Below are 15,642 nucleotides of genomic sequence, written 5' to 3'. Positions count from 1 at the left end.
CCCTGGCGATGATTCCGTTGCCAGATTTCCCTAGGAACATTTCTTCCCTAGCCAGGATGAGAGATCGATTTAACGTGCGGAAGGCAATAATAGCAATGATAATACGTTACAGTAACCGAAGCGAAGGATCGTTAAAAACTAGCGCAGCATAGGCCGTGCGATAATGTGGCGTGTTAGATTTTTTGGCGCAATATTCTAGCTACCGGATAAGTGTACAAGTTATGCGAGTATGTGAGTGTTTTTTCGAGCAAAAGTGTTATTTATTTACTTATATAGATATATATTCTGCATGTTACGGCCGCTCACCGTTGCCGAGAGCAATATGAATCCCCTCTCCGAATACTACACACATCCCATCCTGAATCGATCGATTGATGCGTGTCGTTGATAAACTGATAGAACGTGTTAGATAAAATTGCGATAGATTAGGTAGTTACTGCGCAGTGCCGGAAGGGTTTGCGATGTCCTCCATACGCTCCACGAACCGGACTGCTGCAAACGGTTACTCTTCGGACGATGTACCCTCAGATAATTAACGCCATTAGAGATGTAGGAACTCGATTTTGTAAACTAGCGAAACAAACCATGCTCGAAACGGAAACGAACAGCGCCATAATCCCTTTCCCCTTTTTCTTACTCGTACTTCACGATGTATTATATAGTGGAAAACCCGTCAAATGAAGCAAAAAAAAACGAAAAAGAAAAAAAACCCGACACTAAAACACCATCAGAGGAGCGATATTAAATGTTTCAACGTTTCAACGTACTCGTCTATTGGGTCTTTCGGAACATGCTATTGATATTCTTCGTAATCGTACGTTCGTATTACATTTTTGGTGCGGAACCTCGAAATTTATAATCAACATTACATTTTCATTACTATTTAAGGCCTCAAAGAGAAACGAACAAAAAAACAGGCACACGCGTTTATAAGCAATCTTGTCCATGCATATTTGCCATATAAGCATTCAAACGCTACGTTTGCGGATTCCAGTACATTAGTGGTAGGAACGGTGGATAGAGAACCAACGTAACAGTTAAAACGCCACATTTGCGTTAAAAAGCTACTAATCCATTTACTAATTCTTCTCTCCGAATGCAACAACTGAAACAAGAACAGTGCTGCAAGCAATGCAAGGAAGGCAAACTCGTGGATGAGAAATAAAACGCGGCACGCGAGTAGAGAAGTCCTGCCGCTGCCGATTCGGCAATTTCGTTCGCATTCGGTACCTTTTTCCATTTTTACTTCACTGTTCATGCAGCTCGATGTTGAAGTGCTCGAATAACAGCAGGGACGGATAGTGTGGTGCGAAGAGAAATTAAAAATAATAAATGAAAATGAAACACAAACATGATATATGTTAACAAATCAGTCGTCAGTCATCGAAAGAATAATAAGCGCTGCTTGATCATGTTACTCGATCGTTGAAGATCGGACAGTCGCATTAAAAGCATGGGCAGTTCGAAATCTTCGTAAACGTCAAAATGGGATTACGGTGACCAGCGCAGACCGACCGGCGTGTTTTCATTGTTTTGACAGCATACTGCGCGTCTACGCGACGTAGCATTTCAAGGCCATCCCTTTTTGTTTACCGACAAAAGTGACAGTCGGCGACTCGCGCAGCAGCTGCATATTTTTTTCCGGAAAATCGCTCGATTTAAACCGATTTCCGCGTGGATCGCCCTCTAGAGAAGTCGATACGGACGGTACGGCATCAAAATTGAGTCACCTAGTATGGTTTCTACCCGTGGCCACAACACGAAGTACAAATTCACCGATGGCGAGAAGGTGCTCTGCTATGAGCCGGATCCTACCAAAGCGAAAGTGCTGTACGACTCGAAGGTAGGTTGCTTGCGTTTGGTTAATGACTTGGTACGCGGAATGAACGCTAAAACCTTCGTCTTGCATGGTGTTTGTTTCACAGGTACTGGAAGTATCGGAGGGTAAAGACAAGCGTGGCCGGCGTATCGTGGAATACCTGATACACTTTCAGGGTTGGAACTCGTCCTGGGATCGGAAGGTCAGTGAGGATTTCATCCTAAAAGACACCGAAGAAAACCGCCAGTTACAGAAGGATCTGGCTGAAAAATCGCAACTATACCAGTGAGTGACCGTTAGCGTCAAAGATTCGTTTGACGTTTGTTGTTTTATCGTGTACTTTGTTTGCTTATCCTCAGAGGAGGTTACTTGTATCGCAAGGAACGGAAAAAACAACGGGCGAAAAGTTTAACCGACAGAATCGAAAGTTTGACCAACGCCAAGGCACAACCGCACACGCATGCCTCGTCCGAAGAGGGCAGTTCGTGTAGCAACGGGTTCAGCAGGGACGACAACGAATCTAATATCGACGGTATGACCGTTGATCCCACCAATTGTATACGGCCGGTTTTCACGCAAGCTTTGTCCGTAGATATGGATGAATATTACAGCAGCTCGGTGGAAAGTTCACACGAGGAGGAAAAAGTGTACCTGCAGGCTGGCGGAAAGTTCCGCAAATATCTCGATTACGACCAGCATTTGATAATGGCCGAGAGCATGCTGGTGGAATTACCCGCAAAGTTGCCCGTGGTGACGATATTGGAAGATTTCGTCCGCTACTACACCATCCGGCAGCTGTTCGAGTGTGGACACCAGGAGCAAACGAAATCTCGTCGCCGCAACAGTTCCGCACTGCGAAGTGAACATAAGGTACGCGACTACGAGCAGATTCGTACGAACGTCGACCTCTGCAAGGAGGTGGCCGATGGGTTGCGCGTGTATTTCGATTTTACGCTCCAGGACTACCTCTTATACCCGCAAGAGAAACCGCAGGCCCTGGTAGCACTATCGGAGGAAAGTCTGTGTAACTTCACGTACATTGCCTCCCAAAACCTGTCGCTTGACATGCTGACCGTGCGCCTTGAATCACCCACGACGGACGTCCAGCCCATCAGCGAACATTCCGATTCGTCGGCGTTGGCCAGCACGTCTGCCGAAGAACGCAGGCGACGCCGGTTACGTTCGCACAAAAACGAAGAGAACGAGTTTGTGCTGGATTTCGCTGCCTTGCAGCAACAAAGCGCCGCACAGGGGCACAGTCAACAGTCCGTTGCAACGGAAAGGGCCGGAAATGTTTCGCCCTTCGGTTCGAGTCTGAACATTCTACGCTCCATCATTCCCCAGAACGTGATTATTTCACGGGAAGCCAAAGAGGTGTTGGACGAGGTGTTCCGTTGGCGCATCCTTCCCTCGAATGCACCGCCGGAACCATCCATGATCTACGGCGCCATCCATCTGGCGCGCTTGATCGTGAAGCTTCCGGAATTTCTGTCTGCGACGCAGATGACCGACGAAAAGTTGAAGCTGCTACTCAGGTTCCTGGACACGTTTGCGGAATTCATTGAGGAGCACGAGGAATGGTTTGGAAAGCAGTTTTACTTTAGCTTAAGAGACGGTGACTCCATCGCTTGATGACCAGTGTGTTTGCCCAGAGTAACATTAATGCGGAGCCCATTCATACGTTTGTTACAGACGAATGAGGGAAGGAATATTTTGTACTGCTTGTGAATCGAATAAATGTGACCTTATCGTAAAAAAGCAAAGTTACTTTCAAACGAATCGTTCTTGCTTTGCAATCGTATCTTGTATCGTATGTCAGCGTATCTTTGTTCGTAACAACCTTGGCAGAAGAAACGTCAAACGTGTTGTTTAGAGAATTGTTTACGTTCTGTGCGAATGGGTCGCTAAAAATCGCGCATTAAGTCACCAAACATATAGATTTGTAGCAAATACTCCAAAAATCCAGCCAAAATGAGTCCTCCAACAACTCAGTATGGCATACAAAGTACTGCCGGGGCAGTACCAATTAAAAATACGAAGGGTACGTAGAGAATACAAGCAACAGTGAACTCCCATTGTGGTGGTCCATGGTCAGGAAGAAGATATAACCCATGTTCATCTCTTTTAGGAGAAATATCGATGCAGAAGGTGAAAGTGCATCGATATGTATCCGGAAAGCGCCCTGAATACGCCCAGTATGCCAGCAGCGAAGAGGAATCCGAGGATGATGATTTTATGGAGCATCGCCGTGCAAATGAAGAACAGCAACAACACGATCATTCGTGAGTATATGGGAAATAAAAACTATGTGACCCTATTTCTAACGCTTGAGCCTTTAAATGTAACAGTGACGACAATGACCTACCTGAGGATGTGGATGATCCCCGTATTCGTCGTTTGCAAGCTGTACGAGCCGAAAACCAGGATGATCTGGAGCGAGAGCGTAGGGAGCGCCATCGAGTTATACACGAACCAGAACTGGTACACTCAGATGATGATAACGAACAAGCCCAACGTGGGAGTGATGATGACATGGGGGAACAACGGAGACAAACAAGTGACGCAGAGGAGTATCAGGATGCGTCGGCTGGAACATCCCGCCGCAGACGGATCTCGCTTGGTTCCGAGTCCGAATCCGAGGCCGAACTGAGTGATACCGAGATCGAGCGTAGGCGCAACCTGCTGAAATCAAAGATGCTTCAGCAAAAACGTCGAGAGGAGGAGGAACTTTTGCAAAAGCAAGAGGAGGAGGGTATGTCGGATTCGGAGGAATCGGAAAGTTCGGAATACGAGGAGGAAACGGAAAGCGACGAAGAGAACGAACCACGTCTGAAGCCATTGTTTGTCCGCAAGAAAGATCGCACGACAGTAATCGAAAAGGAACGCGAAGCTAACCGCCAGAAGCAAATTGAGTACGAGACGAAAAAAATTGCCAAAGAACGGCGAAAGCAAACGCTTCGGATGGTGGAGGATAGCATCAAGAAGGAACTGGAAAAGACCAAGGTCGAAAACGAACCCTCGCTCAATGATGTCAACACGGACGACGAGAACGACGAGGTGGAGTATGAAGCATGGAAATTACGTGAATTAAAACGCATTAAGCGAGACCGCGAAGAGAAGGAACAGTAAGTATAACCGCGGTTGTGGAGAACTGTTGAACTAACGACTAGACTAACCATATTTTGTTGTTATAGAATCGAGAAGGAGAAGCAGGAGATCGAACGGTTGCGCAACATGACGGAAGAGGAACGACGCCAGGACCAGCGCAACAACCCGAAACAGGTCACGAACAAAAACGTGAAGGGCAAGTACAAGTTCCTGCAGAAGTACTATCATCGCGGTGCGTTCTATCTCGACCAAGAGGACGAAGTGTACAAGCAGGATTTCTCTGCTCCGACTCTCGAGGATCACTTCGACAAGACGATCCTGCCGAAGGTGATGCAGGTGAAGAACTTTGGCCGATGCGGGCGAACCAAGTACACCCATTTGGTCGACCAGGACACGACCAAATTCGACTCGCCGTGGGTAGCGGACACCGCGAACAGTACCATATTCCAGTCGGAGCGCGCCGGTGGCATGAAGCAGATATTCGACAAACCTTCGCAGTATCGCAAAAAGCGAGACGTGTAGGTTTATTTCCTACAAAATTGTCTTACATAAATTCGAACACTGTCGTGCTTATCATACATTACAAATTTAGTAGTTAAGAAATATAGTTTTAGACAAGAAATATTTAAAGAAAAATGGCGCAATGCAGTCAGCTTGGACTCAATGAACTGTCGGTTGTTTATATGACGATGAATTGCATATTTGGGTAGTATGTTTTTAGCATACTTAAAATAGTAACAATTCCACCAAAGAACAAATCCTATAAAAAAGCAACGAACCGGTATGAGCAAAGTTAAATTTTACGGCCGCACACATTGAGGGTAGGCGCGTCTCTTACCTGGAAGGATTGGTCTAGTACGACCATTTTGCAACCGTCGATGTACAGGAAGCTGATGAATACGATCAGACTCGCTAGGTGTGTCTGTTGCTGGCTCAATGGCAGTATTTCTTCCCCATCGTCCGCGATGATATGGATGTTGGCAGCTGTTATCTGGTGCAGATTGAAAGCGTCCTGAAAAGAGAGATTTCGTATGCCGATTATTTGTCTGTTGAATACGTTAATCTTCTCTTCTTAAATGGTCCAACAGCCGGTGTACGGTCAAGGTCTGGTTTTCTAAGCTATGACTATTTATTACTTGACATTTTCACGTAGCTGGATAGTCAGTCCTGCGTACGGGGAAGGCTTAGTCGAGTCCATCGGAGTCACATTCACATATATCGCATGCGCTCGGTTTGCACTCGAACAGGGATGGTGCGCGGACAGTTATTCGAGCTTCCCAGAATCACTTTGACGTTCCGGCGACGAACACACACACAGGCGTACGGCAGATTTGACCAGAAAGATGTGTCAAACGGGCTGACGAGTGGAGACGAACAGAACAAGCCAATCGGCGGCGACCAAATCAGTACGACCGTTTCTCCCCATCGTCCAGAGGGGTTTGCGCTTGTTGTTTATGGTGGGTGCAATAATAGTCAGCACACGGACACGGCAAAAGATCGGTACAAAAGCCTGCTGCGATTTAATCACACTCAAGCTTGGTTCCGCAGTGGTACACTAGTAGCGGGTGAAGTTTTTTCCGGTAAGCTACGTGGTAAGAAAATCCATACGGACATGATTCCGCGAGCAGTTGCGGGTATTTTGCTGCTCTTCGTCGGCGGCTCGCTGGCCCTCTACTCGTCATCGGATGATGTCGTGGCACTGACGACATCCAACTTCGACAAGACCGTGCTGAAGAGCGACGAGGTCTGGGTGGTGGAATTCTACGCCCCGTTCTGTGGCCACTGTCGCAGTCTGGTGCCGGAGTACCGCAAGGCGGCCACGGCACTCAAGGGCGTCATTAAGGTCGGCGGCGTGAACTGCGAAGAGGAACAGGGCCTGTGTGGACAGCACGGCGTGCGCGGTTACCCGACGATTAAGATCTTCGGTGCGAACAAACGCTCCCCCGTCGACTACAATGGACAACGCACGGCTAAGGACATTGCGGAAGGTGCTCTGGCCGAGGCGAAGAAGAAGATCAAGAACGTGCTCGGAGGTGGCAGCAGTGAAAGCGGTAACAGTGGCGGCGGCAGCGGCAGCAGCAGTGGCTCGAAGGACGACGTCATCGAGCTGACCGATTCCAACTTCGACAAGCTGGTGCTTCAGGGTGACGAAGCTTGGTTGGTCGAGTTCTACGCACCGTGGTGCGGCCATTGCAAAAATTTGGCCCCACACTGGGCAAAGGCGGCGACGGATCTGAAGGGCAAGGTAAAGCTTGGCGCTCTCGACGCTACCGTACATCAAGCAAAGATGGCCCAGTACGGTGTGCAAGGATTCCCGACGATCAAGTACTTCCCGGCGGGCTCGAAAGATCGCAACTCGGCGGAAGATTACAACGGAGGTCGTACGGCATCCGACATCGTCAACTGGGCACTGGACAAGTACACCGAGGACATCCCCAGTCCGGAGATCGTGCAGCTCACCTCGGAACAGGTGGCCCGGGACACGTGCGAGAAGAAACCTCTGTGTGTTGTGGCCGTTCTGCCGCACATTCTCGATTGCGACGCGGAATGCCGCAACCGGTACCTGGACATCCTGAAGACCATGGGCGACAAGTACAAGAAGAAGGAATGGGGCTGGCTGTGGACGGAAGGAGGCACCCAGCTTGAGTTGGAATCGACGCTCGACATCGGTGGTTTCGGCTATCCGGCCATGGCGGTGGTGAATCTGAAGAAGATGAAATACTCGCTGCTGCGCGGTTCCTTCTCGCAGGATGGTATTAACGAGTTCCTGCGGGATCTTTCGTTCGGTCGGGGTCACACCGCGCCGGTGAAGGGTGCCGAGCTGCCAAAGATCCACAGTGTCGAGCCGTGGGACGGCAAGGATGGACAGCTACCCGAGGAGGAGGAGCTCGATCTGTCCGACGTCGATTTGGACGAGAAGGACGAGTTGTAAACAACCGCCGGAATCTACCCGGTATATCTTCCCATGGAAGCGCTTCGTGTGCTCTAGTAGTTCGTAAGCATCTCGGGTTAGGAACATGCAACAAGTCGAACATTCACACAAACTTTGAGTCATTGCATTTACTTACACAATCAGTCGTCGCGCTGTTGCGTTGTGAATACAAAAAACACGGTTCTCGAACGGGGGAATCGCGTTGCGACACGGCGAAAACAAAAAGGCTAACACGATAATAAAGAACTGATAGGAAATCGTAATCCCACCACCTACCTGGTGCCCTTCTTCGTCTGGGTTGTCATCGTCTTCCGATGCGTCCGGTTTCGCGTAACCGAACGATAGCTGTATGGTTCCACCTAGTTCCGGTAGGTCCTGCGAAATGGCAGCCACTAGGCGAGTGACATGGCGCAGCTTCTGCACATGCAGCTTATCAATGACGGGCAAGATGAGATTGTTGAGGCACATGGTTCTCGAACTAAGCCTTTGTTTTTCTAGCTCTTGCAGGAAGCCAATCTTCTTCTTCATGTTTGCCATTTCCTGCGGTTTGTATCCCGGAGGCATCTGCCGTAGTTGTGCCTGAGCTTGGACGATTCTATCGAGCAGCACATCGGGTGCGGGTAATGTGCGCAGTGGTCTCGAGAATTGGCTTTGTCTGTGCTGAGTCCAAAATCGCGTCTCTCTTTGGTACTCCTCGAGCACGTTCACGGCAGATGCCACCCGTGCGGCGAAGGATTTTTCGCGAATGTCAAGCGACAGGATATCTGCCTCCAGTTCCTCAACGGTTGGTGATGGTGCGTCTTCCGAAAGTTCTAGCTCATTTGTGACATCCTCGATGTCAGCAAGGCATCGTCGAATCGTTTTGCAGCATTCCGTAAAGCCGTCCGTAAGCTTCTGATAAATTACGGACGGTATACCTTCTGTCGCCGAACGGTCTACTTCGTAACGGTGAGATGCAAGTTCCAAGGCGTCACACAAGTCGTTAAGCTCACTCAGCCCACTACAATACGAAATTTTGTTGACTGCTGCTTCGCGAATTGTCACATTAAGCTGATCAGTTAAACGCAACTCATCTGTCTTCAGCTGTTCTTCTGTTGGTAGTCGAGTATCGCGAATCTGGTGCATTAAATCTTTCAACGAATCGTGACGCGCTTGTAAACGGCATCGTTGGTTTCTGGTCACGGCACACCGTGCAATGGATTTTGGAAGATCCAGCCAACTGTGGTTGAACGACACCCTAAACAAGATTTACAAATAAAACAGTTATTTGTTTTTGGGAGTAAAAAGTGAAAAAAGAAATCTTCTCCCCGACGGGGAATCGAACCCCGGTCTCCCGCGTGACAGGCGGGGATACTGACCACTATACTATCGAGGACATGTAAAACCTGGATGTTACAGCAATATAGAAGCTTGGACAAGTTTACATCATTGGTATCACCTTGCCATCATTACATTAGAAGGAAAATACAAAAATTCAAGCACAATTCAGAGTATATAGCGATACATATTATGATCGTATTACTAATCCCAATTTCAGTAATATGTTGGAATAATAACTGCATAATTCATATTATATAGACAATACACATGACTCGAGTGAGGCATGTGATATGGTTGCCACACATTGGTTGGTACTAAAGTAATAATAATAAAATTATACTGAAATAAAACCACCCAAGAGACATAAATACAAAAAAGCATTTTCTCCCCGACGGGGAATCGAACCCCGGTCTCCCGCGTGACAGGCGGGGATACTGACCACTATACTATCGAGGATATGCTCTTACGGCAAAAATCTACTAATTAAAAACTTAGTATCACTACACGCTTCATTTTTAGATTAAGTAGACAAATATCAAACGGAGGGGTTGATCTCAAAAAATGCGTAAATTGAGGCAGAGAACATGTCCTCGATAGTATAGTGGTCAGTATCCCCGCCTGTCACGCGGGAGACCGGGGTTCGATTCCCCGTCGGGGAGGAAAGCACTTTTTTGTTCTATTTTGGTAAAATACACCAAGTGTCTTCTACTCTACATCGTCGCAAAAAGCATTCTTGTAAACAAGGTGGTAATACAGTCCCTTACTCTTTTGGACTTACGTATTTAGTTATCAATTAGCAATTAATGTCAGCTGTAACAAATAATGGTAGTAGGTACTCACCTATTATAGTTCACGCTGCTTCGCCAACGATCCAGCTCATCTTTTATTTCCCGCTTGTTTGTTAGCATGTTTGTCAGTTCTTCTTGGTGCATTTTTATTTGGTGCATTGCTTGAAACTTTTCCACTAAGCTCTGCACGCAAGCATCCAATTTTGTAACCATTTCTGCGGTGTTCATGCTAGACCAGTCTCCTTTTATAGGCCCGTTACGCGTCGGTTGTAGATTTTCCACAATATAAGTATGTAGAATATTTGATTTCCTCCCTTCGATTACAATGTACTTAAAGTTTCTAACATTGTGCTCGCTTTCAATCAGCCGTTTAACGCGAGAAGCATCTTGAGTAGATTGGAAAATCGCAGTGTACAAAACACTATCCTTCAAATCGAATTCATAGCCTTTTTCCATGGCTTGCTCGTATATGAATCCTTTAAAATTTTGCTTCACGCTGGGACATAAAACGGCAACAGCAAATTGGACGCTAGCGAGCATTATGAGCTCTTCATAAGCAATAGGTGGTAGTTGTAAGTACATTTGCTTTGCCTTTCGTTCATGTTTGAACACATGTTTATGGAGTGTTGCTATTTGTAATACGATTTTCGTAACATTTGCTATGTTTAACTGCAACCGATCCACAATGTCATCGACATTAGAAGCGGTATTGGTTTCGGAAGAGTTTATGCTATCTTTGAACGCCCGTAACTCATGCATGCATAATTCTATACCCTTTTCCGCATTCTCTAACTCAAGATCCGCTGTTGATTTGTTGTTAGGCAACGTCTGTTCGAGGTTTTGCAAGCTACTGAAATTTAAAAATAACGTTAAAAAGTGTATTATTTTGTACAGCAACTATTCTATAGGTTCTTACTTCAAATACGTTTTCTTATCGCTTGCTTCTTTTATCTTCGCCATACGAAGCAAAGATTGAACGTTTTCAATGGCACACTTTGCAGTTTCCACCCTGTATTCCATGTTTTCTAATTTTGATATTTTGTCTACATTTTTCTCAATGGAGACAATCATTTTCAGAAGTTCATTTTTGGAGCGCTCACTAGCATCCTGCGCTTCGTGGTAGCTTTGAACGTAGCACAGTTCCGCCATAAAACCGTCCAGCATATCTTCAAGATCATATTTTTTCTCGCATATTTTATCTCGTGTGTAATCTTTTAGTGCTGCCGTCGCTAACTCTAGCTCTAAGTTTTGTTTAGAGATTACAAGCTGTTGTTTTTCTTTTTCGACAATATTCTGGAGATTTCGAAGATTCTTTACATCCTTACTGTACATATTCACTCGCTGGGAATGAAAGCCTATTATCATTTCTTGGAGCTTGTTATTCTGACGTGACTGTTCATTTGATAAAGCGATGCGTTGCTGCAGTTCGGCAATCTTTGGCCGGTAATCGGTAAGCTGAGTGACAAGATATTTCCGCCGCATTTCCTGTTTGAATGCGCCCACATTGTCTTGCCGCTCGCTGAATTGCTGGCAACATAAACGATCATATATAATGCTCCAAATCCGTTCCGGGTTGATGGCGTGATGCCTGAAGAGTCGGTGAGACACGAGCAGATTGAGGCTCGGATATTTAGCGGTACCGTAAAAGAGCCCCGGACAAAGCAATTCGAATTTGCTCATTGGAATGTTTATGGAGTGATCGATCCGGATTATCCCAGCATGTAACTCATTACGTTCAAGAGTTAACCCCTTTCCATCGAATTTTGCGCATTTGTCCTTGCGTAGGTGTCGGAACGGATCGCAATCCGTTTGCACTCGTATCGCAAACTGGCCTTTCTTTAAGACACCAAACAACGGAATGTTCTGACTAAAGAACCACACCACAAATCGCCCCAGTTCCGGATCCAATGTGCAAATTGGTAAATGTACCAGCGTCGTTACTCCTTTTGTGCATGCGTCCGTAGTGTACGTTATCTGGAAGAAAACGAAACGTGCATATACTCTACTTCATGCTATAGTAACTTAACTTGACTATACCCCTATGATGCGCATTACGATTGAGAGAAAATTAACACTATTAACACTAGGATCACTTTATCAACTAGTTAATTGCAGTCACTGAAGAAATGGTAAAGCAAAATGGCGCAGCGTAGCAGCACTAGGCGGATTCGATTGCTAACTACCGTTACTGTTTCCATTCATGCACAGGGATTTGAATGCTACGCGAAAACAAGGTGTTACTGAATAGGGTATGACATAAGCCTGAATAATTATCCCTTAACAAATATTTAAGAATGAGTTAAATTTTTGATTACTCCTTAAATCTTTATGACACGTTTTGTATCATATAAAAAAGAAATATATACTCGAAATTCCTAACAAATAATCTGCCTCCGGTTACTAAATTGTATGAATCTTGAGCGGAACTAGTTTGACGTTTCGTTTCAAAACAAACGCGTATATTCATCAAATCGCCGCGTACGCAAACGAACGCGGACTTGGAATTTCCTTCAGCGCGCAAACAATCGTGTATCTTTGTAAATAAGTTCGTGCACGATGCCCTGGAGAAGTAATTCTTGTGCGTGATGGAAACGAATTCCGTGCAAACGATCACGCTAACAAATAGTATCATTGGTGTGGGCATTCTCTCCATGCCCTTTTGTTTTCAAAAAGTAAGCTGGATTTTGAATGCTTTCCGTTTTTTGATGAAACTTTTTCACATGGCAGCGTATTGTTTCGTTCTAGTGTGGCATTGTTCTTTCTATAGTGCTTTTGCTGCTAAGTAGCTACGTAACTCGATTGGTGTGCAGCTACATGGTAAAGTCGGCTATAATTTCAAGGCGGAAAAATTTTGAACAAATTGGTAAGTGATTTGATCCACTCATGCTTTCTCACACCTGTTCTAACATGTGACTCGATTTGCAGCATTTTACGCGTTTGGATCCGGTGGCAAACTGCTGGTGGAGCTATGCGTCGTGGGTTACCTGCTGGGAACATGTATTGCTTACTTCGTGGTGGTCGGTGACCTTGGCCCCCAGATCACGGCCAAGATCCTGTCGATGACGGAGAGCGATAGTCTTCGAACATGGGTTATGATCGTGGTCACCATCGTGTGCATCATTCCGTTAGGAATGTTGCGAAACGTGGACAGCCTTGCGACGGTATGTACGGCCTCGCTAGGATTTTATCTGTGCCTTGTGCTCAAGGTGGTGTTGGAGTCCAGCGAGAAGTTTCAGCACGACGGCTGGTTTGATCGGCTAGACCTGTGGAACTGGAGCGGAATACTGCAGTGTATGCCGATTTTCACCATGGCCCTGTCCTGCCAGATGTAAGTATTACCGGTGCATTGAAGCTGCTTTAGTTTCTCTTACGCTGGTGTCGGTTTTCAGGCAAATATTCGAAGTGTACGCCACGATGCCAACGACATCGCTGGATAAAATGAGCCGCGTCATTCGGCAGTCGACGAACATTTGCACGATGATCTACATTGCGATCGGGTTTTTCGGTTACGTCGCATTCAATGGGCATCGATTTTCGGGCAACATATTGGTAGACTTTTCGCCGTCCTTCGCGAGCGATATTATAAAGATGGGGTTTGTTTTGTCGGTGGCTTTCAGCTTCCCGCTGGCCATTTTTCCCTGCAGGGTGAGTTTGTACTCGTTGCTTTACAAGCGCGCGTCTGATGGGCACATGTACATTCCGGAATCAAAGTTTCGTCCACTGACGATCGCGATCGTTGTCGTGGCGCTTGTGTTTGGTTTGCTGATACCATCGATCGAGGTGGTGATTGGTTTGGTGGGGTCGACTATTGGGGTTGCAATATGCTTGATCATACCGGCCGCCTGTTACATGACGATCTGTAAGACAAACATTAGCGAAAAACAGTTGGCTCAGGTCATGATTGCTTTCGGGTTTATTATCATGGTGCTGGGAACGTACGCAAACTTACAAGCGATCGATCGTGCGCCGGCCCGCAACTATGATGCAACCGTTGCGCCAGTTGTGCTTGAAAAGCTTTTCGGCAAATCAGAGTCACTCGTAGGAAAGAAGCCATTCGAGGATCTCAAACCTCAGGCACCGGCTCCGCCGGCAGTTATGCCAGTAGAAGCTGTTACAGAGAAGGTCATACCAAAGATAGAACCGCCAAATGTGAATATCGCGAAAACTCCAGAAAAGCCAGTAATGCTTGAAACCGAGCAGAAGGATGCACTGGCCGAGGGCAAAGCACCGGTAGAGTCCATATCCCGGCCGAACGCAGTTGATCTGCCCAAGAGCCACCCTCGGGTGTCCATTAACAAAGAAGCGATTCTTAAGGAGGAGCACGAGATCGCCGTGGAGGAGAAGGAAAATATAGCTAAAGAAATCAACGAGCTTAAAAATGCGAAAAAAGTACTGCAGGCTGAGGTGGAAAACATCAAGGAAGAACTGGTGAAGAAAAACAAAGAAACGGAACAGTTGGTGCTGAAAAAGCTGGATGAGATAGTGGAAAAGATCGCAGAGCAAAGTGCCGGAAAAACATCACACGAAAGCGATCCTGCCCCGGTAAAGTCGCTGGACGGATTCGGATCGGATGGCGCTCTTCCCGCGCCTGGATTTAAGGACGGAAAGAAGGACTTCGGAGACGCTCCCAGCGATCCGATCGTTCAGTTGCTCAAAGCAGGCGGGAACAATAAAACGATCCCCTTAGTTTTGGCGAACCCTGGTGGGAAGGATGCTGTGAACGGAACTGATAACAACGAACGTTCAAGTTCTCCATCGAATTACGCGGATCAGCATCCGGCCGAAGGTGCTGGTGCTGGCGAGATACTCGTTGAACCCGTGGCCACTGAAAAGTTGCCAGCGGCAGAACGAAAAAGCGAGGAAAAGCATGAATTAGAGCCTTCACAGGATGAAAAACGGGCAGTAGTAAACGAAAATGAAGCATCACAGCTCCGAATAGATAGCCCCAAGTACGGCGGTCCGTTCAAAAAGGAGCCACAGGGCAACGTGCAAGAAGCAAAGCAATCGGAGGTGAAAGCGCACCTACCGCAGGACAGCGATAAAATCAAAGAAAACCAACCATTACCACCGTTACCGGTAGAGGAAAAGGTTGAGGAACGGCAGCCAAAGCCACCGGATGAAGGCGATGGAGGACCGGGCGGCAAGCGTGATTTGTTGGCGATGCGACTGAAGCGAGATGCCGAAATGGCCAGGTCGGAAAATTGTCCGAAGCGCGACGCGTCGGCCGAAATGGATGGTATCAGGGAAAGTAAACCACCCACCGTGATTGAATCCGAGCCGAAGTCGGAGAAGGATGGATTTCGATAGAAAGTTATTTACAGACTGAATAAACGAGACGGGGGTTTATTTTTGGAATTCCTTTATAACGGACAAGTAGCATTTTGACGAGCTTGTTTCGTGGAGTCAGACCGGAGGCAGATTAAGCGACAAATATCCGAAAGAGTATAACAACGGGCAGCAGCCTTAGGTGTTGGTGGTAGCCGTTGTGAGCCCAGTGTAGAGATGGTTGTCTGCGTCCAGTTCCTGCACCGAAGACCCTCGACGAAAAGTTCAACCCAGTTCCAGAGACCCTATGGTATGTCGATATTTTAAGCATAAGTTAGGAATATGTGTTATGTATTTCAATTATTTCTTATTATTTGAGCTTTTTGTTGTATTGTTCTACTAACTAGCTG

At 46.7% G+C, this 15,642-nt stretch overlaps 5 protein-coding genes and 3 non-coding genes across 8 annotated transcripts; 5 read left to right on the top strand and 3 right to left on the bottom strand.

The window, feature by feature from the left end:
* The first annotated feature begins 1,672 nt into the window (after nucleotides 1-1,672).
* Nucleotides 1,673-3,558, top strand: LOC128731832 (protein male-specific lethal-3). Its single transcript, XM_053824977.1, has 4 exons — nucleotides 1,673-1,843; nucleotides 1,926-2,104; nucleotides 2,179-2,351; nucleotides 2,412-3,558. Exons 1-4 carry the CDS (start codon nucleotides 1,736-1,738, stop codon nucleotides 3,449-3,451), a joined length of 1,500 nt encoding a protein of 499 aa, XP_053680952.1. The 5' UTR covers nucleotides 1,673-1,735; the 3' UTR covers nucleotides 3,452-3,558.
* Nucleotides 3,559-3,790: 232 nt separating this feature from the next.
* Nucleotides 3,791-5,563, top strand: LOC128721815 (microfibrillar-associated protein 1). The gene is given in 3 exon segments (XM_053815610.1): nucleotides 3,791-3,860; nucleotides 3,948-4,944; nucleotides 5,014-5,563. Coding segments are annotated over 3 exon segments (1,503 nt in total). The 3' UTR covers nucleotides 5,450-5,563.
* Nucleotides 5,500-6,070, bottom strand: LOC128721558 (uncharacterized). Its single transcript, XM_053815320.1, has 3 exons — nucleotides 6,064-6,070; nucleotides 5,766-5,998; nucleotides 5,500-5,687 (listed from the first exon to the last, which is right to left on the bottom strand). The coding sequence occupies exons 1-3, from the start codon at nucleotides 6,068-6,070 to the stop codon at nucleotides 5,607-5,609; spliced, it is 321 nt and encodes a 106-aa protein (XP_053671295.1). The 3' UTR covers nucleotides 5,500-5,606.
* A 253-nt stretch (nucleotides 6,071-6,323) lies between these two features.
* On the top strand, nucleotides 6,324-8,122 carry LOC128721816 (protein disulfide-isomerase A6 homolog). The gene has a single exon (XM_053815611.1). The coding sequence runs from the start codon at nucleotides 6,540-6,542 to the stop codon at nucleotides 7,857-7,859; it is 1,320 nt and encodes a 439-aa protein (XP_053671586.1). The 5' UTR covers nucleotides 6,324-6,539; the 3' UTR covers nucleotides 7,860-8,122.
* A 1,040-nt stretch (nucleotides 8,123-9,162) lies between these two features.
* Nucleotides 9,163-9,234, bottom strand: Trnad-guc (transfer RNA aspartic acid (anticodon GUC)). The gene has a single exon. It is a non-coding gene; the product is annotated as a tRNA-Asp (tRNA).
* A 329-nt stretch (nucleotides 9,235-9,563) lies between these two features.
* Nucleotides 9,564-9,635, bottom strand: Trnad-guc (transfer RNA aspartic acid (anticodon GUC)). The gene has a single exon. It is a non-coding gene; the product is annotated as a tRNA-Asp (tRNA).
* A 131-nt stretch (nucleotides 9,636-9,766) lies between these two features.
* Nucleotides 9,767-9,838, top strand: Trnad-guc (transfer RNA aspartic acid (anticodon GUC)). The gene has a single exon. It is a non-coding gene; the product is annotated as a tRNA-Asp (tRNA).
* Nucleotides 9,839-12,552: 2,714 nt separating this feature from the next.
* LOC128730660 (putative sodium-coupled neutral amino acid transporter 10) lies at nucleotides 12,553-15,334 on the top strand. Its single transcript, XM_053823735.1, has 4 exons — nucleotides 12,553-12,639; nucleotides 12,713-12,830; nucleotides 12,893-13,295; nucleotides 13,357-15,334. Exons 1-4 carry the CDS (start codon nucleotides 12,553-12,555, stop codon nucleotides 15,272-15,274), a joined length of 2,526 nt encoding a protein of 841 aa, XP_053679710.1. The 3' UTR covers nucleotides 15,275-15,334.
* Nucleotides 15,335-15,642: the final 308 nt, after the last annotated feature.

Source organism: Anopheles nili, chromosome 2, assembly GCF_943737925.1.
Source record: "Anopheles nili chromosome 2, idAnoNiliSN_F5_01, whole genome shotgun sequence".
In the NCBI taxonomy this organism is placed as follows: domain Eukaryota; kingdom Metazoa; phylum Arthropoda; class Insecta; order Diptera; family Culicidae; genus Anopheles; species Anopheles nili.
This window is presented reverse-complemented; position numbering and strand designations above follow the sequence as displayed.